The following is a 27,390-nucleotide window of genomic DNA, read 5'->3' on the forward strand; positions in this document are numbered from 1 at the left end:
ACCGTCGCTCTACCGTCCACCCCAAGTGGTTGGGTAATACAAGAAAATGTAAAAATTCTGGTTAGCATTGTAAATGTGTGGCCACGTCTGTGGTTGAGAGAACAAGAAACTTGCCTTGATAAAATAGTTTCCTCTTGTCAATACTCCCATTGTCCCTAAGTATTTTGTATGTAGTGATTTGGTCTTCCTTGTTTCTTCTCTCATTTTAAGATACGAAGTTAATTTTTTAAAATTTCTCTCGTAACATATTCTCTATTTCTCAGCTTTCGAATTATTGTAGTCGAATACGACTGAATTTTTCCACGTACATTTAGTATTTTGCGAGATCATATATCAACGCTGTTATTGCACATTCCAGAATTGGTCTGAAATGATGACCAACTTTTCATTTGCAGCTGATGATATCCGGTTTGTGTGTGTCAGGACACATGCTTGATGTGATATCATCTCCAAAGTGTTATTTTTCAATGCCTGACACTACTAAGTTTTTCCTTTCTATTCAAAATCTTGTTTCCAGCAATTAACTTCATTACATTGCACTTACTGGAATTAACCTCTGGTAGCCACTTCTTTGACCATTCTTCCAGTCACGAATATTCCTGTATTTTTTTTTAAGCCTGTATTAATATTTAACTTCCTCGTCATTTTTAAATAATCAGTAACATTATATATTAGAAATAAGATGTCTATTCCTTCTAGGAAATAATTCACATAGATAAGGAAGAAGTTTGGCAATTATAGTGTCCCCTGTGGGACCCCTCACTGTGACTCTTTGTGTTAAGTTGCTTAGGTACTCTCGTGCTAAAATAAATAAATAATATATATAAACCCCCCAAGGTCTTCTCTGAGTACTCTTTATTTTCTTCTCCGAGGCTATGGGTCCCTACACTTGCACCAGAGGTGGTACCCCTTCTAGATATATATAAATAAATAAATAAATATACATATATATATATATATATATATATATATATATATATATATATATATATATATATATATATATATATATATATATATATATATATATATATATATATATATATATATATATGTGTGTATATCACGAAAATAAACACGTGATTAAGAATGTGACAATGTCAGACCACGAAGGAAAAATGAAACAGGAAAAATTTGTCAGAAAAAGCTCACCAAATTGATTGGGAGAGTGCGTCTTCAATAACAAATTGTAAAAGCACCTATAACAGAAACATAATTGAATCCGCTTTGATACAGATCACCAAAGAAAGTAATTTGAATATTAGCAGTGGTCTATATAACTTAGATCCATTTCTAATAGATCAGCTAAAGGGCGATTTAAGTAGAATCATTGAAAAACATTTGTCTCACTAATTTATTGTATATATTTACCTCTTTATGTTATAATTACCTATGTATTATGCTTGTATGTCTGCTATATCAGATGGGCCATTGGGCTACATCGGATGGGCCAATTGGGTGCATCTGAAGGGCCAATGGGCCTTCTGCGTTGTCCAAGTATTGTACCTCACCTTACTTCACCACTCTCTCCTGCCTATTTATACCCATCACTCGATCTGTAAAATGACCTTCTGAAGATGTATTTAATATACGAAAGTACTTAAGGAAATTTCCTGTTTCATTTTTCCTTCGTGGTCTGACATTGTCATATATATATATATATATATATATATATATATATATATATATATATATATATATATATATATATATATATATATATATATATATATATATATATATATATATATATATTAACACACGCATACGAAAGGGGTAATTTAATTAAAATTTTAAAAATTTTCTGCAGATTGATATCTTGAAAGTCTCTCTCTCTCTCTCTCTCTCTCTCTCTCTCTCTCTCTCTCTCTCTCTCTCTCTCTCTCTCTCTCTCAGACCCAGGCAGACAGAGCCAGGCGATGCCAGAGGGTATCTAAAAACAGCTTAGACAGAAATCCAATTAAGACAGTATTTTTGAGACTGAAGGTTATAGTGTCATAGTGAAGTATTTAAATGACAGGTTCACTATCCTGGTAGACGGGCGCAGATTGTGTGTGTGTGTGTGTGCTCGCCTATTTATGCCTGCAAGATCGAGCTCTAGCTCTTAGCATCCATTTATCGGACCATCTCTGCAACCTGTTCAAGTCATCCTGGAGAATCTTACAATCCTCATCTGTCTCAATCCTCCTCATTAATTTTGCATTATGTGCAAACATCGACATAAAAGACTCAACTCCTGCAGTCAAGTCATTTACATAAATGAGGAACAGTGTGGGACCCAGGAGTGATCCTTGAGGCACCCCGCTTGTTACTCTACACCAGTCCCACTCCTCGCCCCCTCACTCTCACTCTCTGACATCTGTCTGTTAGGTAATTCTTTACCCATGATAGTGTGTTTACCGTGCTAAATAGTTCTTTATCTACCCCCTGTCAATTCCTCTGAGAATCTTGTAGATGATAATCATGTCTCTGACGTTGTTGTTTAAGATTCGCTACTTGGAACAAAAATTTCCAAGTAGCACGGGCTATGGTGATCCCGTAGTTACGTCTCTGACGCTTCTGTCATGATAACCGCAAGGTAACAACACAGTTCCTCCTCTTAAGGTTTCCCAACGTCAAGAAAACGGTCAATTTAAAGTGCCAACTTATCCTAACCTACCAGGAGGACCCAAAACAGAAAACGGGAACAGTACGTCACTTTCGTCAGCCGTTTTCATTTCCTAGTACGCCAATTTTTGACCTTATGTTACGTCTACGAGCGAAAAGCGACGTTCTAGTGGTGGATTGTATTGCTAACATTGCTGATTGTATTCTACTGGAGCGTGCTTTCGTTCCTATATTTCGGAGTGATGTCTATATACACTCAATTATATATCCTTTTCTGCTCCTATAAGCTTCCTTATAGGAGAACCTTTGGGTTGTGGTATATGATGTCCGTTTCCCCCCTGTTGCTAATCTCACAACTTTGTATTTTATAGATTAATACAGGATAATATACAACCTTTCTGTAGTGTATTAACTTTAATACTGTATTCCCTGGAAACACAAACCGAAACTGTCTCTATTTCCCGCTTGTTACAACTTGTAATAAAGTTGTTACATCTTGGCTTAACGTGTTTATGACGTATTAGAACGTTGTTACAACTTGCTATATTGGTTGTTATAACTAGTTAGGAGGTGTTAAAACTTGTTCGAACGTTGTACCAACGTCGTAGTTTCGGTGTTTGGTGGGTTATGGGTGGGTACACAAAATAGAAATTTATTTTACATTCCATTCATTAAAAAAGTAATAAAAGTACGAGCTACTTTTGTTTACTTTGATGGATATAAAAATAAGTGATAATTTGGTCTCGGAAGTTGTGCGGGTTTATATATGTAAATGTATCTCTTGAAGTTATATATATATATATATATATATATATATATATATATATATATATATATATATATATATATATATATATATATATGTATATATATATATATACATATATATATATACATATATATATATATATATACATATATATATATATGTATCTCTTGAAGTTATCTTGAGATGATTTCGGGGCTTACCGTCCTCGCGGCCCGGTCCTCGACCAGGCCTCCTTTTTGTTACACATCCCCCAGGAAGCAGCAGCCCGTAGCAGCTGTCTAACTCCCAGGTACCTATTTACTGCTAGGTGAACAAGCTTATTAGGGTGAAAGAATCTCTGCCCATTTGTTTCCGCCTCCACCGGGGATCGACCCCAGAGCCTCAGGATTACGAATCCCGAACGCTATCCACTCAGCTGTCAGGTGTCACAGATGAATTGAAACATTTCGTCCATGGTCACAATGTTTCGTCAAGGCACTGGAGAAGATGAACGTCGGTACAGTCAAAAGATCTTTGAGTTGAACGATAGAGAGCCGCGATGAACACTAATTGTGGAACCCTCGTAATATGTTAATTGGCTGAAAAAGGTATAATTATCTGATATTATTGAGAACTATGACGCTAATACAAATTAAATATGGCGTCAATGTCTTACCTGACAGCTTTCACCCTGAGGCCCCTGTTCACCCTAGCAGTAAATAGGTACCTGGGAGTTAGGCAGCTGCTACGGGCTGCTGCTTCCTGGGAATGTGTAAAATAAGGAGGCCTGGTCGAGGACAGGGCCGCGGGGACGCTAAGCCCCGAAATCATCTCAAGATAACCTCTCGAGAATGAATGAACAACGTGTGAATGAACAACGCATGAATGAACAACGTATGAATGAACAACGCATGAATGAACAACGCATGAATGAACAACGTATGAATGAACAACGCATGAATGAACAACGCATGAATGAACAACGCATGAATGAACAACCCATGAACGAACAACACATAAATGGACATCCTACTGTTAAGTAAACATCATGATTTAACAACTAGCACCAGTAGTTACACTACTGATTTAACTACCAGTGTAAAGATGAACACAATTCATTCTGATTCTTCACTGACCGGGAAACTCCGCTGCGTGTTGACCTCTACCCTCAAAAGCAGCTAAATGAATTATAACACTAAATACCAATTCCTTCCTGCTCGACATCAGCGACTGCAAAACTTGATGTAAAGCAAAAGTAGTTTGTACCCTTCTTGAGTTATCTTGAGATGATTTCGGGGCTTTTTAGTGTCCCCGCGGCCCGGTCCTCGACCAGGCCTCCACCCCCAGGAAGCAGCCCGTGACAGCTGACTAATACCCAGGTACCTATTTTACTGCTAGGTAACAGGGGCATAGGGTGAAAGAAACTCTGCCCAATGTTTCTTGCCGGCACCTGGGATTGAACCCAGGACCACAGGATCACAAGTCCAGCGTGCTGTCCACTCGGCCGACCGGCTCCCTTACGTATAAACGGTTGTTTAAGGATGGCCTGCTTTCATTTTATCCCCCAAACATTAGGACAAGGATGAGAACGATCAATTTAAAATGGTCTCTCCTAACCTACCAGGAGGACCCAAAACAGAAAACGGGACAGTATGTCACTTTCGTCAGTCGGTTGTATTTTCTAGTATGATTATTTTTGGCCTTATGTAGCGCATACGTGCGAAATGCGACGTTCTTTGTATGATGACAGGTTGCTGGCATAACATGGCAGTCGTATAAGGACTTAATTAATATATACAATGAAAATTGTTTCAATATCAATCTTCATTGCTTTTCAGAAGTCTCTCTCTCTCTCTCTCTCTCTCTCTCTCTGTCTGTCTGTCTGTCTGTCTCTCTCTCTCTCTCTCTCTCTCTCTCTCTCTCTCTCTCTCTCTGTCTCTGTCTCTGTCTCTGTCTCTGTCTGTCTGTCTGTCTGTCTGTCTCTCTCTCTACTCTTTTCAGTATACGCCATATAATGAATATATTTTCCATGTATAACATATTATTAGCTTTAAGTGTATTTATATATATACATCATACAGTAGTTGTAAATTAAACAATTTATTATACAAGTATGTAAATATTTCCATGATTCAAAGACTATCAATATGTTTTATTATGTTTACAGTGTTTTTGTTTTACAGTAAACTGTATTTACACGAGTAGTTATGAAACGCTTTGTTGCAAATATAATTAAATAAATCATTAACGATAACACAGTTCCCCTCATTAGCCAGGATTCAGAGAACACACACACACACACACACACAGCCGGTGGCCGAGCGGACAGCACGCTGAACACGTGATCCTGTGGTTCCCGGGTTCAATCCCGGGCGGCGGTGAGAAACAATGGGCAGAGTTTCTTTTACCCTATGACTCTGTTACCGAGCAGTAAATAGGTACCTGGGAGTTAGACAGCTGCTACGGGCTGCTTCCTGAGAATGTGTACTCACCTAATTGTAGGTACATACACACACGGGGGGGGGGGGAGCAGGATAGCCGAATGGACAGCACTCTGGACTCGTAATCATAGGGTCCGAGTTCGATCCACGGTGACGGCGGAAACAAATGGGTAGAGTTTCTTTCACGTGTGTGTACGTGTGAGTTAAAGAAATATATGTAGCAGATATAATAGAGGAAAAGTATAGACTGGTTAGAAAGGCGGGGTCCAAGAGCTAATAGCTCTTCAGACACAAAGAGTTAACACACACACATACAAGCACCTCCCGAAACGCAGGCGAGGAGTCACAATAACGTGGCTAAAATATCTTCACCAAACCACACACTAGAAGGTGAAGGGACGACGACGTTTCGGTCCGTCCTGGACCATTCTCAAGTCACAATCAACTTGAGAATAATCCAGGACGGACCGAAACGTCGTCGTCCCTTCAGTTTCTAGTGTATTTCTACGACGTTTCGGTCCGTCCTGGACCATTCTCAAGTCAAAATCGACTTGAGAATAATCCAGGACGGACCGAAACGTCGTCCCTTCACTTTCTAGTGTGTGGTCTGGTCAACCTCATCCCACCACCTCCAGCAACTGACTGAACTTCCAACGCAAATCACTACCCCAAAACCCTCAATATAAACCCACCCACTCAGCGCCCAAACTTCAGCATTAGTGCCGTTAAAAAGAGCGGAATCAGTGAAGGAGATCAGCGCCCCAGGGCACAATTGCAGACCCTTGTATCATACCCCCAAAGTGTTACACTACCCCCTTTGGCCCCACGCTAAATAACCCCAAAGTGCTACCCGGTAGCCCAACCAATCAGCCGCTGTTTAGGATAATCATATATTACCCCCTGATAGCGATAGAGATAAGGGATAATCGGCACATTTACTCAGTGAGATAGGTAAGGGGTTAACCATGCACCACCACCTCCTACCCACACACACACACACCCATTGATACCAAGTAAGATAAGGACGTCTGGTCAGAAAACACGAATTATAACGCGAGCAGGAATGACTTCTCCGGCAGGGCAAGGGAGAGTTAACCAGTTGGGCGGAGTCTACATCAACGGCCGCCCTCTGCCCAATCACATAAGGCTCAAGATTGTCGAGATGGCCGCAGCTGGGATTCGACCCTGTGTCATCTCCCGGCAGCTGAGAGTGTCCCACGGCTGTGTGTCTAAGATCCTCAACAGATACCAGGTAGGTGGGATTAGGGGGGATTAGGGGGGATTAGGGGGGGATTAGGGGGGATTAGGAGAGGGGGGGAGGGGGTGAAGTCAGGTTTTTGGTGGAGGGAAGAGGTTCACAGAATCATCGGTAGCATTATATAGTTTATAATGCTCCATATTATATATAATTGATCGACAAAACTGTGGGGGTTTGCTTTCAGTCAAATTCCTGTCGCACAAAATAATTTTAATTAATAATAGTGTTTATTACTATGATTTAAAATAGTTATTGCTAAACCTAGACATAATTTTATCTGTAGATAAAACATTTTATCAACAGATAAAAACCTTTTAAATCTAACCTTTTTATTGTGGTTATTAACTATGGTAATTAGTGAATTCTAAATTTATTTTGTCAGTTGGGACAAAGAAATTTTTACATTTATATTTTTTAATTTCTTTTAAATGTCTAACACAATGAGCCAGAAATTTATGAATATCCTAAAAATAGAATTCCAAGACTATTTAATGGCCAAACGGCCGAACAAAGTGCTAAATCATAACTTTTTTTATACTTTTTTTTTGGGTCTGTGTCTAGGTAAAGATATCCTATTCTTTATTATCTGTTTCAATGGAAAGTTTTCATGCTATCTTCGGGGGTTACCAATTAGGGAAAATATCTCAATTATCAGCCAATTTCTCAGATTGAATAGCCTGACCGCAATGGATTAATAGACAACTTAAACGATCTGAACCTCTTTCTTCAGCCAGGGCGGCTCTTTCGGGGGGTTATTAAACCATTTAGAAGCTCTGAAGCTCTACGCGGTCGTTTCGTAGAGCTTCCGTTCTTGTAAGCAGTGAAATTAATCCTGTCAGAGCCGACGTGATCGAGTCATGAGGTGTAAATCACATAATTTACCACGTAAATACTTTCTAAATCCTGTCTAGACAGATTATAAATATGAGAAATTGGCCGATAATTATGATATCTCTAGAAACTTGACTGACAACCGAAGATAACATGACAATTTTCACTCGAAGCTGAATCAGTCAAGAACGAGATGTTGTTGTTGTTGTTATAGATTCAGCTACTCGGAACAAGTTCCAAGTAGCACGGGCTATGGTGAGCCCGTAGTGGACTTATCTGGCACAGGAGCGGTGAGATATCTTCACATTAACATACACACAAAAAAAAAACAAAAAAAAGGACTATTATTTTGCATTTTTGAAAACATTCCTGGAATTATTTTTGTTTATTTTACAAATTTGTTGCTCATAATAAAATTTAAAAATAAAAAAAAAATCATTATGTTTATAAACTAATAAATCTTCTTTTGCATTTTACAACAATTTCATAGTCGCCAACAATTTTAAGATTTTTTATATACCATTTTGATATATAGAAAGAACTGTATCTGTAACATTGTTGAGAAGTTCACTACGGGATCACCATAGCCCGTGCTATTTGCAATTTTTTGTTCCAAGTAACGAATTTTAAACAACAACTCTGTAACAATGACTATCAACCTACAAAATTAACAGAAACTAAATAAAAATTAGTATTGAATGAGTATATTATCAATTAATTCACTTAACTCTACGGTAAGCAGTGTTAATTAATGACAGTATGATATTTGGTTTTAGATTAGTTTAAGCTACTATGATTGTAGATTATAGATTATGCAATATATAATTTTTATATTCACCTGTTATGATGTTATTATGACTTCTATGTAATAATATATTGTATTTTTGTATAAACTAACTCAATTTCAAGTATACAGCTAGCCATTAAAAATGATTTTTTTTAAGATATAACTTGATTAAATATTGGTTAAAAAACTTTGCGAATTTAACCTTATTTAATATTGATTAAATAACTTTGCATATCACGTTTATTAAAAATATAGCAATAAATACATAACAAAAAACGTAAACAAAGATTAATATTTAAGGGAAACTTGATCATATTTTAATGCCCTCTATGAACTGACTCTTCTGCTTCTCCCCTTCTGTAGGAGACGGGTTCCATCCGGCCGGGGGTGATCGGGGGTTCGAAGCCCCGCGTCGCCACGCCGGAAATCGAACGGAAGGTGGCCGACTACAAGAAAGAGAACCCTGGTGTGTTTTCCTGGGAGATTAGAGACCGGTGAGATGCCATTTTTCTTATGATTAAACAGACAATATTTACACCACTGTCTTGTGCCTTGGTTTTTTAATCTTACTTTTTCTTGGGGATTTTTGTGTTTGCTTGGTTCGAATCCTTCAGGGGGTTATCTGGAGATGATTTCGGGGATTAGTGTTCTCGCGGCCCGGTCCTCGACCAGGGCCTCCTTTTTGTTACACACCCCCAGGAAGCAGCCCGTACCAGCTGTCTAACTCCCAGGTACCTATTTACTGCTAGGTGAACCGGCGCATCAGGGGGTGAAAAATCTCTGCCCATTTGTTTCCGCCTCCGCCGGGGATCGAACGCGGAACCTTAGGACTACGAATCCCAAGAGCTGTCCACTCAGCCGTCCGTGGGACCAATTGAGGAGTTTTCGGTTGCATATTGGCTTGGGGACCATTCAAGCTTCTTCACATGTATATGTATATATATATATATATATATATATATATATATATATATATATATATATATATATATATATATATATTTATATATATATATATGACAATGTCAGACCACGGAGGAAAAATGAAACAGGAAATTTCCTTAAGTACTTTCGTATATTAAATACATCTTCAGAAGGTCCTTCTGAAGATGTATTTAATATACGAAAGTACTTAAGGAAATTTCCTGTTTCATTTTTCCTCCGTGGTCTGACATTGTCACATTCTTAATCACGTGTTTATTTTCGTGATATACACATATATATATATGTATATATATATATATATATATATATATATGCCTAACCAGAAACGTGTGAACCCAATCAACCCACCTAACCCCTCGAGGCTGACGCATGGAAAACATCGGTATTACGACGTTTGAAAACTTTACAAATACGTCCAAATCGTAACGGATTGATCGATTCCGTCCAAAAAACGACGTATTAAGTGCACGAAACCTACCCAGCCATCGCTAAGTGTGTTCCTTACGTTATTTACGCATTTATCCATCGTTTATCCATCATTTATCCATCGGTTATCTACTATTTACCCACCGTGGCAAAACTATCGCTCGCACGCCAGAGCTATACGATACGGAACGTTGAAACGACAATCGTCGTATTCACCAGTTTACGAAACATTTTGAGCAGACGCAACAGTCTGATGAAACACGACGAGTGCCGAAATAGTTCATAAAAAAAAGGCTGTGAAAGGTGATTTATTGCAAATTAAAAAAAAAAAACCTTATGACTCGCACTAGTTATGTCTTCAGCCGTAAACCACTTGTTTCATTTGGTTGGTAATTGGTGTAGTGATGTCTTTATATGACGCTAATTGGCACGGGTATTCTCCTCCATCTAATTGGATATTCCCTATTTTGTAATTATATCAACGGACACTTTCAATGGCAGTGGGGATGTTTATAATCATTAATTACCACACAAGTGTTGGTATAAAACACTGCTTCTCAAATTATATCAAAATATAAAATGAACAAATCCACAAGGGCCGTGACGAGGATTCGAACCTGCGTCCGGGAGCATCCCAGACACTGCCTTAATCGGCTGAGCTACGACAGGGTTAAAAGGGTTGAAACCGAAGTTCTACTGAACTTACGAACGCTCGTTCGAATCCTCGTCACGGCCCTTGTGGATTTGTTCATTTGATGCATCACGTTAGTGTGATCTCTGTGTGTGGTATATCAAAATATATCTTTTTCTATATTTTTATTTTATAAAAAAGTCTTTTTTTTTTTCCTTTTTTCATTTTGGTCGTTCTTTTATTTAGGACAGACGGCACTTTTTTTTTTGCAGGGATATTCCTGAGTGGGCATTAAACCTCTGGCTGGCCGACTTTACATACAATAATTGTAAACCAGTTTACTTTTACATATGTACCTACATATACACCTGTAATCAATAACGATAAATGGGGCACGGCGAAGCGCTTCAAAATGGTCTGAGGGATAAAGGTGAAGATCTGAGAGGAAGCGAAGTCTTGCAAATGGAAAATCCCTAGCATGAGGAGCTGTAACTTTTTCTAGACTTGGAAACATTTCCTTTCTAGGGGTCACGTGGAACCATGTACCAGGAAAAAGGAAAAAGATAGTTTAGAAGCAGTCTTAGAAGATCTTGAACTGATCCTTAATGACTAAAGAGATATCAGGCGAATTAGTCATATACAATTGGTGTATAAATGCACATATGATATATTTACTTGCTAAACAAGTATATGTGGGGTATACCACGTATGTATATATGTGGGACGTGCCATGTTATATATATATATATATATATATATATATATATATATATATATATATATATATATATATATATATATATATATATATATATATATATATATATATATATATATATATATATATATGTCAGGGGCACCTGACACTGATGGGTTGGACCCCACACAACAACATCCTGATGGGTTGGGGCGGGTTGACCACAGCCAAAAGTCTTGAGCTATTGTTTAAGGCGAATGACTGGCACCTCTTCCCCTTTTCTTTATTCTCTTCCACGCACTGTCTACCTCCTTTGTCTTCTTTTATTATCGTCGTTTTTGCCTCGCACCGTCTTCTCAAATCGGTTCTCATTCCCTTGTTTTTTTCCCAGTGGGATATCTGGCTTTTTTTTTTCTTCCCCAGTGGCATAGCTTTTTTTTTGATTGGGATAGCTGTTGTGTTTCAGTGGGATAACCTTTTTTCAATGTGATATCTTGAGTGGGATATTTTGTTTCGGTGGGGATGTCTAGGGTTTTTTTCAGTGGGATATAGTTCTTTAGGTGAATATCTTTTTGGGAAAATATTTTTCAGTGGAAATCTATTAATTTTCAACGGGATATAAATGTTTTTTCGACGTGATATCTATTATTTTCAACAGGATATTTATTTGTTTGAGTGGGATATCTTTTTATAGAGAGATATTATCGTTTTGCAGTGGGATATCTTTTTTCAGAGAAATATCATTTCGCTGACGTGATGGAGAGGCGTGTGTGTGTGTGTATATTTGTGGGCGGGTGTTTCTGGGCAGATGTTTAACAAAAAAAATCTCTTCAAATTTTTTAGATATCATTTAGCTTGGCAGATTACCATTTGCGATAGCTTGATATATGATGCACGCTTGACCTCTTGGTCCTTACTAAATGCTTCATAATGCTGAGCCAACATAGCGTAGACCTAACATAGCGCAGACCCAACATAACGTAGACCAATCACAGGCTAGAATTAACACAGGCTAGAATTCGTCAGCAAAACACTCTTTAAGACATGTTTAAACGTCATCAGTTGCGCCTCGTGTGTGTAAAGTGTTTTTTCTTAATAAACAAGTGGTTTGGGCGCCTGGGTTAATGAGCATTTGGCCCTTGTTTATGAGGACGAGCTCCTAGAAGGAGGCAACCAGCGTCTTGAAAGACCTCCGGTGATTCACTGGATTATGAGAATCGAATCCCGGAGTTTCTGAGACCTTGCTTGTGGTGTAATCCTTTTAAGTCTGTCTCTGTCTCTGTCTCTGTCTCTCTCTCTCTCTCTCTCTCTCTCTCTCTCTCTCTCTCTCTCTCTCTCTCTCTCTCTCTCTCTCTCTCTCTCTCTCTCTCTCTCTCGTGTCAGAGAGAGAGAGAGACTTAGGATTTCGGAGTATAGAGGTAATCGGTCGACTTAGCGAGCGAGCGGCCACGATACCAAGTCAATGTTCGATCATTCACGGTAGGCAATTAAGCCTCAATTAGGCGTTAGAGTTGAGATCGTGGTAGCCGGGAGCGGCGTCAGGCCATTACCGCACCTAATCACCTCCTCAACCACCCACACACACACACACACACACACACACACACACACACACACACACACACACACACACACACACACACACACACACACACCAACGAGTAATAATCGATAATCCACTAATGGTGCGTGAGAACATGCAAATGATCCAACGCAGGAACTTGGTCTTCTAGGGTGACCACTACGGGCTCACCATAGCCCGTGCTACTTGGAACTTTTGGTTCCAGGTAGTGAATCTTAAACAACAACAACAACTAGAGTGACCACAGCTGTAAGCGATTGTTTAGGTCAATCCGGATGAAAAAAAAAAACATGTGAATGAGAATCAAGTTGCCATGAAAATTGTATTCAGGTTATAGATATTTGCTAATAGAGGCTATTGCTCAGTTTAGCTTCGCAGAATTCTAGGTCTTAAGGAATTCTTAAGACCTAGAATTCTGCGAAGCTAAACTCTCTCTCTCTCTCTCTCTCTCTCTCTCTCTCTCTCTCTCTCTCTCTCTCTCTCTCTCTCTCTCTCTCTCTCTCTCTCTCTCTCTCTCTCTCTCTCTCTCTCACTCTCTCTCTCTCTCTCCCTCTCTCCCTCTCTCTCTCTCTCTAACGGCTTGGCACTTTCTCCTGATTGCTTAAGCTAATTTACCGTGAGCATCAATTATACTTTAGAAATCTCAGAGAAAATGAAATGGTGATTTACTTTTATCATGACGTAAATCTTACTAAACTACTTACTAAACTTATTTAAAAATCTTCTTAAAGATCTTAATCTTACTAAACTATTTTGACTTCATGTATAGGATATATATAATTAATCCCTGGTATCCAATTCTCAGTTGGATACCAGTTATAGGTACCTGTGAAAGTTTTTTTATTGTGGGTACCTAATGGTGCAATTGACACGATAACCGGTTAATTTTTGAGGCCTGTGTTATCTTGAGATTATCTTGAGATGATTTCGGGGCTTAGCGTCCCCGCGGCCCGGTCCTCGACCAGGCCTTCTTTTTGTTATACATCCCCAGGAAGCAGCAGCCTGTAGCAGCTGTCTAACTCCCAGGTACCTATTTACTGCTAGGTGAACAGGGGGCATCAGGGTGAAAGAAACTTTGCCCATTTGTCTCCGCCTCCACGGAGATCGAACCCGGAACCTCAGGACTACGAATCCGAAGCGCTGTCCACTCAGCTCTCAGACCCCTCTGTATATGCTTAAGTTTCTCACGAAGAATTTCCCTCTACAATGAAATATTCTATTCACTTTCCATTATCGTCTTCAATCATTATACTATTAGTATAATGACCCAACACAAACAGGTAAAGTCCAATGACGTCGTTTCGGTCCGTCCTGGCCCGTTATCAAGTCCGAAACGTCGTTTACGTTATATGAATTTCCATTCCTTTCCCTCCGTCCCATCCCAAATCCTTATCCTGACTCCTTTCCAAGTGCTATATAGTCGTAATGGCTTGGCGCTTTCCCCCTGGTAATTCCCTTCCCTTCGTTAATGTGGGTTACGTTACTCGTTTCAGCTACGTTGTTAAAGCTCAGTTACTGCGTTATTTATAATCTTTCAAATGATTTAAAGTAAGCCAAACATGCATTCCTAACTAGATCAAACCTGCATCCTTAACTAGACCAAACCTGCATCTTTAACTAGGCCAAACCTGCGTCCTTAACTAGACCAAACCTGCGTCCTTAACTAGACCAAACCTGCGTGCTTAACTAGACCAAACCTGCGTCCTTAACTAGACCAAACCTGCGTGCTTAACTAGACCAAACCTGCGTGCTTAACTAGACCAAACCTGCCTCCTAAACTAGACCAAACCTGCCTCCTTAACTAGACCAAACCTGCGTTCTTAACTAGACCAAACCTGCATCATTAACTAGGCCAAACCTGCCTCCTAAACTAGACCAAACCTGCCTCCTAAACTAGACCAAACCTGCATCATTAACTAGACCAAACCTGCATCCTTAACTAGACCAAACCTGCCTCCTAAACTAGACCAAACCTGCATCATTAACTAGACCAAACCTGCGTGCTTAACTAGACCAAACCTGCCTCCTAAACTAGACCAAACCTGCATCATTAACTAGACCAAACCTGCGTGCTTAACTAGACCAAACCTGCCTCCTAAACTAGACCAAACCTGACGGGCATACCAGAGGTGTTTGACACCTGTAATATTTCCACTACACTACCAGCCTTGCTGTCAATCATAGCTTATTAATTCAGTATAATATTTTCAACGTTTTGTACAAAGTGAGTTTCAGAATTGGTTTATTTTTTTGTCAAGGAATATTCGAAGAATTCTCAGCACGAAACCTTGCAGTCAACATATCTTTTTTGAATATATTATATTTCTCTTCAACTGATACAACTGATAATGTTCTCTTCAAGAACATTATATAGCTATAATATAATAATGATAATGATAACGATAGGACTTGATAATGGTCCACGACGGACCGAAACGTCGTCGTCTCTTCATCTTCTATCATCTTGAGGTTATCTTGAGATAATTTCGGGGCTTAGCGCCCCCGCGGCCCGGTCCTCGACCAGGCCTCCTTTTTTAGAGTCTGGTTTGGTAAACATTTGATTCCTAATCATTATTAAGGGCTTTCACACCCATTAAAACATACATTAATAGGTTCGAGACATACTGGGACTCCTTAATCTGAGTCAGGGAGGTGTCATACAGGTGGCCTGATGGCTGAGTGGACAGCGCTCGGGATTCGTAGTCCTGAGGTTCCGGGTTCGATCCCCGGTGGAGGTATAAACAAATGGGCAGAGTTCCTTTCACCCTGATGATTCTGTTCACCTAGCAGTAAATAGGTACCTGGGAGTTAGACAGCTGCTACGGGCTGCTGCTTCCTGGGGGTGTGTAACAAAAAGGAGGCCTGGTCGAGGACCGGGCCGCGGGGACGCTAAGCTCTGAAATCATCTCAAGATAACCTCAAGATAGCCAAGAAATCAAGTGGTATATGATATCAGAGTGAAGAATAGTGGTAAGTTGTTCAGGCCCCTGTTCTTGAGCCTCTATTGTTTACCTTGTTCACCACATGTTCTCATTTACAAGCAGGAGGGACCAAGTTCAGTACATGTTCTGATCGTACTCAGAAAACTCAGGTTAATTTAGGGATGCTGCAAGTAGGCCTAACTAGACTTTCAAAATTGGCCTAATATTGTACACTGTTCAATGACTGTACAAGGGGTAAAGAGATCTAAACAACCTGTTCTTCTAGTCAGACGACTTGTTCTTCCAATCAGACGACTTGTTCTTCCAATCAGACAACCTGTCCTCCCAATCAGACAACCTGTCCTCCCAATCAGACAACCTCTCCTCCCAATCAGGCAACCTATCCCCCCAATCAGACAACCTCTCCACCCAATCAGACAACCTGTCCTCCCAATCAGACAACCTGTCCTCCCAATCAGACAACCTATCCACCCAATCATACAACCTGTCCTCCCAATCAGACATCCTGTTCTTCCAATGAACCAAAAAACAACTATCTAGTCCTCTTTGTCCTCTGATACTGGATTCAAATCACCATCCGCTAACTACCCTTCACCTAACGAGGTGTTCCAGGCAGTTCCAGCTTGCATGCCAGCGGCGACTGAATCTCAACTTCTCTCTTCCAGTTTCCAGGCGTGTAAGAGGAGGGGCTACCTGCCTTCCATGACATTAATTGAGGAGTTAGATTTCCAGATTAATTATTAATAGAGGATCAGGTTAATTACGAAAGGGGGGAGGAACGTGGGTGAATTATGTCTGGAAAAAAATTGAAAACTAAATTAAAAGGAACTTTAAGAAAGTTTAGAGGTGTGAGACTTGTAAATTGAGATTTTTTTTAATTATATGTTATATTTTGCTGTTATTTGTATTAATTAATTTTTATTTGTTGTAATTATTTTTTATGTTCATTTTTTGTTTGCAGTTATCTATCCTTTTTAATGGAATAATGTGATGTTGTTGTTTAAGATTTGCTACTTGGAACAAAAAGTTCCAAGTAGCACGGGCTATGGTGAGCCCGATAATCTGATGAATCCAACGGCGTCTCGGTTTAATACGATGAATTAAGACATTACAACCGATGACAACTCTGATTACAACGGATTAATCACACTAAATCGATTCCGTCTCTTTGAATACGTCGCATTAATCCCACGAAAGAATTAGTAACAATTTACATTCGTTGAATTAATCCTACAAAGAACCATGAAAACACAGTGAATGCAATTAATCCCATGTATAAAATATTTGGGATTTTATGTCGATTCCGACATTTTTGGTTCATGGCTAATCATTCCATGAAGGGAGAGCTAATCTTTTGAGGACATTGAGTCTGTTGATTAAAAAACTTTGAGAAAATCTTTTACGACTTTTCCCTAAAATGAGTGTATGAGTCTGATTGACGGCTTGATCGATTACGCAGTTGTTGTGATCGATAACGCAGCTGTTGTGATCGATAACGCAACTGTTATGATCGATAACGCAGTTCTGGAGTATGATAACAAGTTTGACGCTGCCAATCATGTTACTCACGACTCTAAAATTACTCGTAAACAACCTTTCTGATTAATTAGCTTCTGTAATTCACCCTTTAATTGCCAAATTTCTCCCTCACTCTTGCTGTTTCTTCTGTAATAGGCAATTTCCTCCACTTAAACCACCTTAGTCTGTCCTAGAGTTTGTAATCTCTCTCAATTGAGCTTGCAATATCAGGTAATTTACCTTGCCTTGTCTGTCCTGCAACTCATAATTCCTCTCATCTGAGATTCCCCGGTGCCTTAGCATAATTTTACGTCAATTAAGACGATGTTGCAAGGTAATTGCAAGCAGTAATTGCCACGAGGTGTAATTAACATGCAATATACCTGACATACACACCTGTCTTGAGTTCTCTTCCCTCCTCCCCCCCCCTCACACACATCTGGCAACCACTTAGGTTTTTAAGGTCTCTAATCTGCTCATTGGTAATTCTGTTCTCGAGTTTTGATTGGCTTAAAGTTTGTTGAAATTTATTCCTATTTTAATCCTTTTTTGGGTCCATTTTCTGTTGTTTTTTTATTATGTTTTTCTTTCATTCAAATTCTTAGTAAATCAGACTCATTTTTGCTCTGATTGGTAAAGATTAAGCTACCCAAGAGATGGCATGGGCATGAATAGCCCGTAAAATTCTGCTCTCATATACATTCTGATGTATATGGGAACTCTTGAATTTTCTGTGACTTGTATAGTGTATAGATATATAGACTTGTATAGTGGTATATAGATATATAGACTTGCGTAGTGCTATATAGATATATAGACTTATATAGTGCTATATAGATATATAGACTTGTGTAGTGGTATATAGATATATAGACTTGTGTAGTGGTATATTGCTATATAGACTTGCGTAGTGCTATATAGATATATAGACTTGTATAGTGGTATATAGATATATAGACTTGTGTAGCGGTATATTGCTATATAGACAAAAAGTCTTTGTTTTAACAATTACTTATTAAATTGGTTTATGGTATATTTTTTTTACTTATATTTATGTCTTGTTTTTTCTGTGTCGTTCATCTTCACTTTTCTAGTTTTTGTTTGTTTCCTTGTTTCACACTGACGATTTGTGTGTGTGTGTGTGTGTGTGTGTGTGTGTGTGTGTGTGTGTGTGTGTGTGTGTGTGTGTGTGTGTGTGTGTGTGTGTGTGATTGTGTACAACTTCGGCCGTAACTGCCTCTACATTATCAATTGATCACTACAGCCTGGACTTAGTCCAAGTCCGCCACTACTCTACACGTCCAACACTTCATGTCAATGGGACGTAACTCACTAGCATGACTCTGCTTCATAAGTTTCAATTACTTCCCCTTGCTTCCCTACCATTACTTGGTTGTTTAACGTGATATCTTTCGCGAAGCATGTGTGTGTGTGTGTGTGTGTGTGTGTGTGTGTGTGTGTGTGTGTGTGTGTGTGTGTGTGTGTGTGTGTGTGTGTGTGTGTGTACTCATCTATTTGTGCTTGCGGGGGTTGAGTTTTGTCTCTTTGGTCCCGCCTCTCAACTGTCAATCAACTGGTGTACAGATTCCTGAGCCTACTGGGCTCTATCATATCTACATTTGGAACTGTGTATGGAGTCAGCCTCGTGTGTGTGTGTGTGTGTGTGTGTGTGTGTGTATGTGTGTGTGTGTGTGTGTGTGTGTTGTGTGTGTGTGTGTGTGTGTGTGCCAAGTACAGGGAAGTTGCAAAGAGAATCTATTGTTAACTTTGCTGTTGCATTGAGTTATACAGACTCGAAATCACTGAACCAATGAACCTGAGATTCGATTTACTCAACCCGTTAATTTTTTGTTTGTATATGCATAGGTCAGTGAGTACGACAGTGACCCACGTACTCACCTATTGTCAATGAGTACCAGACTGGTCTTACAGTATTCAGTATATATTCCAGTTTATGAATCAGTATCAGTATGAGAATCAGTATTTTTTTTGTTTATATAATGAATTGTGTACAAAAATATTTTTTGTTTATGGTTAGGCGAAGTGGTTTGTTCATTAGTACTTTTCACAGTTGGGGGGGGGGGGGACGGTTGTCATTTAATCAGGGTAGTCTAATAGTTCGTCCTCATCAACAAAGGCTAAATGCTCGTTAATCTAGCCTCCCAAACCCCCTGTTTGAGAATTAAAAACTCCTATCATTCAACCAGTTCTAAGGCTAAGCTCGTTAAAGCGGCAGCCGACCAGCAAAGACTCGTCAATTTTAACGTATTGCACATTAAAAAAAAGTGTGTTTTCCGAAGCATTTATTAATGAGAAAATCAACTGGAGCAATGATGGGATTCGAACCCCCGACCTGGGTGCACTCCCAAGTCGCGCATTCTCGTATTCAATGGAAGGGATTGTACGGATAGAAATGCGTGTGGGCGCGCGCGCGTGTGCGTTAATTGCAGGATCAACATGGAGTTTTGACCGACTTGCCATGCTGGGTGACCGAACTGATTGCAGGTGCATAGAGCAGATTAGAGATCTTCATAGAGCTGTGGATACGATTGGATGAAGTTCTTGGATAAAATCCATGGTTGTTATCACGACTAAAGGTTGAACTAAACCATAGTTCAGGTCAAACAGCGACAACCACGCGATTGTTAAGGGTAAAAATGCGTTTACGTATTTATGCGTATTTGGAAGATTTCGAACCACACATGAACCCCCAAGATAACAGATCTGAGGAGTCTGTTATCGTGTTACAGGAATGCAGGAAGGACGCAACAGAGACATGCGTCTCTGTTGCGTCTTTTGACGTAAAGCCCAACGCCCTCTGACGCAATACTCATAGCTATCATCTGTGCTCCTTGCTTCAAAACCATTTTAATTCAAATGTCCCAATGATAAATATATATATATATATATATATATATATATATATATATATATATATATATATATATATATATATATATATATATATATATATATATATATATGCGAACAAGCCTGAATGGTCCCCAGGACTATATGCAACAGACTCGAAATATATATATATATATATATATATATATATATATATATATATATATATTGTAAGGCGTAAAAAACACACATGTAACTCTTAATTCATTTTTGTCTCATTTCTTTGTGTGTTTAATTCGACTGTTTTGTTTTTTGAGAGTTTTTCTTCGCTATGCGCACTTTTTTGTCTCTTTTTGGTACGTCTTTTGTGTGTTTTTTTGTCTTTTCTGGCCCGGGTCTTTTGTATGTAAAGTTGGAATTAAATTGGATCAAAACATCTGCCTAGATAATGTTTCTGAAAGTTAGTTAATTATAAAGGAGAATTGTTAGCTTCTTCTTGGGTGAGAGGTTCGAGTCTTGTGTGTGTGTGTGTGTGTGTGTGTGTGTGTGTGTGTGTGTGTGTGTGTGTGTGTGTGTGTGTGTGTGTGTGTGTGTGTGTGTGTGTGTGTCTAGTTGTATGTCTGTGTCTAGACGTGTGTGTTTGGTTCAGTGTATGTATGGCAGTCTCTTTCTCTCTCTCTCTCTCTCTCTCTCTCTCTCTCTCTCTCTCTCTCTCTCTCTCTCTCTCTCTCTCTCTCTCTCTCTCTCTCTCTCTCTCTCTCTTTATTTTGTATTTATATAAATTATTGCTATAATAATAGCATTATCTTTACTCTTCACTTTTACTTTCCACCTTCTTCTTATTGTCCCATCTTTATTGCTCTCTTCCAAATGCCTCTCTGCCCTTCCCATCACCACCTGCCTCTTCCACATATCCTTCCCTTTTCTTTCTTATCCTTATATTCATCTTTGATATCCCCTATCCTGTTGCTCGTTGCTTTCTTCACTTTTCCATCCTCTAGTTCCCCCTCCTCTTCTCTTCCTTCTGTCTCATCTTGGCCTCTCCCTCTTCATCCTTACCCCTTCCCTTTTCTCCCCTCCCTTTCTCACTCTCTGCAATCCTCACTACTATTTTTTTTTTTACAATTGCGTGTGTTGGCCGCAGTCGATATGGTGTAATGTTGGTGGATAGGTCGACTGGGCGCCACACGCTATCCTGCCGTCCCTTCCATACCCCCGTCTCTCCCCTCACTCTGTCCCTTTCCTCCTTTCCCCTCCCCCTCTCTCTCTCTCTCTCTCTCTCTCTCTCTCTCTCTCTCTCTTTCCATTTTACCCTATGAAGTCTTCCTCTCTGCTTTCTCTTTCTCTTTATGCTTTCTTTGATTCTTTCCACCTCCTCAAGTCTCACCACTGTTCCTATTCTTATTTTCTCTTTCTCTCTCTGTCTCTGTCTCTGTCTCTCTCTCTCTCTCTCTCTCTCTGTCTCTCTCTCTCTCTCTCTCTCTCTCTCTCTCTCTCTCTCTCTCTCTCTCTCTCTCTCTCTCTCTCTCTCTCTCTCTCTCTCTCTCTCTCTCTCCATCTGTGTCTATGGTCAGTTTTTGTCATGATGATCACACACACACACACACACACACACACACACACACACACACACACACACACACACACACACACACACACACACACACACACACACACAGATGAAATGTTCACACGTAATAATAACAGAACGAGGGGACATGGGTGGAAACTTGAAACTCAGATGAGTCACAGAGATGTTAGGAAGTTTTCTTTTAGCGTGAGAGTAGTGGGGAAATGGAATGCACTTGGGGAACAGGTTGTGGAAGCAAATACTATTCATACTTTTAAAACTAGGTATGATAGGGAAATGGGACAGGAGTCATTGCTGTAAACAACCGATAGCTGGAAAGGCGGGATCCAAGAGTCAATGCTCGATCCTGCAAGCACAAATAGGTGAGTACAAATAGGTGAGTACACACACACACATACACACACACACACACACACACACACACACACACACACACACACACACACACACACACACACACACACACACACACACACACACACACAGATGAAATGTTCACACGTAATAATAACAGAACGAGGGGACATGGGTGGAAACTTGAAACTCAGATGAGTCACAGAGATGTTAGGAAGTTTTCTTTTAGCGTGAGAGTAGTGGGGAAATGGAATGCACTTGGGGAACAGGTTGTGGAAGCAAATACTATTCATACTTTTAAAACTAGGTATGATAGGGAAATGGGACAGGAGTCATTGCTGTAAACAACCGATAGCTGGAAAGGCGGGATCCAAGAGTCAATGCTCGATCCTGCAAGCACAAATAGGTGAGTACAAATAGGTGAGTACACACACACACACACACACACACACACACACACACACACACACACACACACACACACACACACACACACACACACACACACACACACACAGGTGGAATTATCAACCCAAACTAGTTAACACCTCAAAATAACTCCATGGACGTTCAGGCAGCGCAATGATCCTAAGGTGTAGTGGAGGCAAACTACGTACATGTGCGCGTATGATCATTGCATGTGCGTAAATCAAAGGCAGGATGAACAGGATTTCATCAATGGCATCAATAATAATCAGGCAAGTGACGTCTCTCAATAATTCATCAATAACGATTGGCAATTCATACGTGTTCACACTACATCACCCTACTCTCCTCATTTACCCTCTATACACACCCCTCATTCACCCTTTTCACTAACTTTTCTACCTCTCATTCCCCTCTTTCACACTCCCCTCTTCCCCCCCACACACACACAATGAAGGATTATTTAACACGGGTGGAACACGAACAAGGGGACGCAGGTGGAAACTAAGTTTTCAGTGTCAGAGTAGTTAGTAAATGGAATGCATTAGGCAGTGATGTGGTGGAGGCTGACTCCATACACAGTTTCAAGTGTAGATATGATAGAGCCCAGTAGGCTCAGGAACCTGTACACCAGTTGATTGACGGTTGAGAGGCAGGGCCCACAAAGAGCTGTAGCTTAAGTAAATGAGTATACTCCACTCCTTAACTCTACCCGATATACTCCGTGGCAAACGATATATTCGCCAACATATTACACGTATAAAATCTGCGAACAGTTGATAATTTTTTTTAGCAAGTGGGAATTTGATGAAGCAAAACTTGCAAGAGTCCATCAATTGCTCGTTATTGAACGTGTTGACATGAGTGTACGCATTATGAGGTGTTGTGAGGGGTCCACAGGATTGTAGGTCCTGTGAAGACCTAAGTCCTGTGAAGACCTAGGTCCTGTGAAGACCTAGGTCCTGTGAAGACCTAGGTCCTGTGAAGACCTAGGTCATGTGAAGACCTAGGTCCTGTGAAGACCTAGGTTCGATCCCCGGCGGAGGCGGAAACAAATGGGGCAGAGTTTCTTTCACCCTAATGCCTGTCCCCCCTGTTCACCTAGCAGTAAATAGGTACCTGGGAGTTAGACAGCTGCTACGGGCTGCAGGTTCCTGGGGGATGTGTAACCAAAAGGAGGCCTGGTCGAGGACCGGGCCGCGGGGGACGCTAAGTCCCGAAATCATCTCAAGATAACCTCACGACTACACACACACACACACACACACACACACACACACACACACACACACACACACACACACACACACACACACACACACACACACACACACACACAACAGCCAGACCCTTGCTCTGAGAGGTTGTAAAGGGGAAAAATGGGTGAGATTAAGGGGAAATAGAGGGGGGTGGATGGGATAATGGAAATTGATGGGGGTTTGATGAGGTCTGGCCTAGAGTGACTCGTCTCAAAGGAAAACCCAAACACCATAACCTAAAATATATATATAACCGTATTTCGATATATTATTGCACGTCCTACATTCGCAAAAAATGATTGGCTGATATTTCACGTACTGTTGCAATCATTATCATTATACACATTCATTATTAATGTAAAATGATGTTTGCGTCTGTGGAAAAATAAAAAAATGGCTTTCCTCGTAAAATTCCAAGAAATATCCCATGGAGAGAGCGACGGAATAAACACATTTGGCAATAAATATCGATAATATCGGAGCAATATCAGAATATAAACGTTCTTCAGTTCCAATATTTCCCGGAAACTCCAAGAAATAAAGTCCACAGCGAGAGAAATCGATAAAAAACGATCTACTTCACGGAATGATATTATATATATATATATATATATATATATATATATATATATATATATATATATATATATATATATATATATATATATATATATATATATATATATATATATATATATAATACTATTTCAAGTATGATATGAATTTCATATAAATCTGAGAAATACTTGAAAATTGATAGGGGGGTGATTGTGTTGATTGTGGTATTATTGATTGTGGAAACGATGACTGCGATATGATGATTGTGAAGATTGTTACGGTGATTGGAGAGACGATGATTGTAATTCAGGTATTATTGATTGTGGTGTCAACTATAGAGGTGATTGTGGTGTCAACGTTTTGTAGTGATTGTCGCAACGACGATTGTGGCAACAAATAATTGTTTCTCAAATTCCAAATAAGTACCCTGGGAGTCTTCTGAATAGCCATAAGAGCCCCAGTAATCGCCCTGCAATGGCCGAAAAAATAGAGCCCCGCTAAAGTTAGCGTGAGGGGCCGCTAAAGTTAGCGTGAGGGCCCGCTAAAGTCAGCGCAAGGGCCCCGGAAATGACAACAAGAGATTCGGAGCTCCTGAAGGAGCATTTAACACCCACGGCGCCGCTAAAAACACCCATCCGGTCCCCTAATATCCGGTTTAAGGGACATGACACCCCCTTCTCCCTTCAAGGCGCTTTTCTGCTAATCTTAAAATTGTTCCCCCAACCCCCCTTTTCCTCTATTCCCTAATTAGCAGTGTTTCTTGGTACTCGTGCACGCTCAAATGGGAAGGGGTTGGGGGCCTACCCCCTTCCATTTTCACCCTTTTACCTCTTCCCCTCTCCGGAAGGGCTTCAAGGAGAGGGGGAGAGAGAGAGAGAGAGAGAGAGAGAGAGAGAGAGAGAGAGAGAGAGAGAGAGAGAGAGAGAGAGAGAGAGAGAGAAGGGGGTGAGAGGGGAGAGAGAGAGAGGGGCGGAGAATTAAAGGATCTAATTTGGGACTTTGGATGAAAAGTGTGTATATATATATGATCAAAGCAAAGGGGAGTTTAAAGAAAGAATAGAAGCTGGGAACTGGAGAAATGTGATTGGGAAAAGGGGCAGATGTGAGCAGAAAAGGAGGAGGAGGAATTAACAAGGGAAACACAGCAAAAATATGAAAAGGGTGGATTATTTTTTTCTTGTACCTCTTCTAAATACACGAGAGAGAGAGAGAGAGAGAGAGAGAGAGAGAGAGAGAGAGAGAGAGAGAGAGAGAGAGAGAGAGAGAGAGAGAGAGAGAGAGAGAGAGGCTTAAAACATAAATAAGTCCAAGAAATTTATAGAACATATTTTACCCAACAGCCTGGTTGACCAGTCCAGCAACCAGGAGGCCTGATCTGGAACCGGACCGCGGAACCTTTGAGCTCCGAAATCATCGCAAGGTCAATACGGGCGATCAATAAGCGGAATGCAATGAAAGAAGAAGTCCAGAAAGCCACCTCCATCCACTTTAAACCCACATTAACACCAGAATCGTTCAACTATACACCCACTTAGTAGAACAAGGTGGATATAAAGCGCTAGACATGGCCATTAATAGGGAAAAAAACCTCCTCCCCCTTACCCACTTCCCCCCAAACACACACACATAAATAAACAGGAAAATGATGCCATTACGTCCATATTCATGTCCACCTGTAGGTAGAAACAAACATAGAAATCACACTAAGTTGACAAAAATCACAGTGAAAATCATTGGCGCAGAGCACCCGTGACGCTGGTTCGATGCCCCTCCAATGAATTTCTCAGAAACGCATAAATCATCGGGAATTATAGTAACGATTGATATATTCAGATGAATAATTCGAGGTCAAACAAGCCGGAACTACTGTCATACGTCACTTATTAATAAAAAAAGAAGCTATATATATATATATATCCCGGGATTGTATATATGTATCACTATATATATATATATATATCACAATCGACTTGAGAATGGGCCAGGACGGACCGAAACGTCGTCGTCCCTTCACTTTCTAGTGTGTGGTCTGGTCAACATACGTCAGCCACGTTATTGTGAATCATCGCCTGCATATTCCATATGCAGATTATGTCTTTATAATTTCTATATATTTCTATTTTCTACAAACGACTTCGACTTGCAACCAATGGATTAATTTATACAGTCATCTATATAAATTGTAGGTAAATAACCTCATAATAATGCCAGGATTTGTATATTTGTTTAAAACGACTCTATACACCACAAAATTGACGATGGGAATCATATTCGTGAAATTATCTTTTCTGACGTGGAACATCTGGATAAAAAAACATTATGCAATACTAAACTACAGTTGATATTCATTTACTCATTTGATTAAAGTGAAATTTAGAAATGCCTATTTATCATAAATATATGACGTTTACTCATTTCAGATGTCTAGCTATACAATTGAGCTGTACGTAAGCGCTCTGCAATCCGTCAATCAATGAATCAATCCCTTTCTGCCTTTGTTGTTGTTTTAGCTACTTGGAACTTAAATTTCCATGTAGCACGGGCTATGGTGAACCCGTAATTGAGTTCGGCTGTTCACTGTAACTTTGTTACTGTGATAATATCCCTTTCTACCAGTCCATCTGAATGATTCTTTCTATTCCATTCGCCTGAGCGCTAGGAGACTCGAACTGGGGACCCGTATATGTGTGTGCGGCCAATGCTCTATCGACCGCGCTATTGAGTGGCCTTAATAAGAAAGTGTGGATGATAATTGATACTTTCTATACTGTTGATGTGGTCTTCTCACTCGCTCATTTAAGCTTCGCTAGTACTCAAAGACCCAGGTACTCAAAGTACTCGGAATTTAGTAACCAGACACTCCCTCGAGTACGAGGGTCGAGTACCGACCAGAAATGTCGATCGATCACGAGGATATATAACCCAACAACCCGTCTGAC

General features: G+C 40.0%; 1 protein-coding gene across 1 annotated transcript in view; it reads left to right on the forward strand.

Moving 5' to 3' along the window:
• The window catches only part of LOC138351326 (paired box protein Pax-7-like), a 121,888-nt gene that overhangs the window by 39,365 nt on the left and 55,133 nt on the right, over positions 1-27,390 (forward strand). The window contains exons 2-3 of the mRNA XM_069303020.1: positions 6,858-7,048; positions 9,036-9,166. Coding sequence (XP_069159121.1) covers positions 6,858-7,048; positions 9,036-9,166 — 322 coding nt within the window. The remainder of the gene's footprint in view (positions 1-6,857; positions 7,049-9,035; positions 9,167-27,390) is intronic.

This window comes from Procambarus clarkii, chromosome 49, assembly GCF_040958095.1.
Source record: "Procambarus clarkii isolate CNS0578487 chromosome 49, FALCON_Pclarkii_2.0, whole genome shotgun sequence".
NCBI classification, from domain to species: domain Eukaryota; kingdom Metazoa; phylum Arthropoda; class Malacostraca; order Decapoda; family Cambaridae; genus Procambarus; species Procambarus clarkii.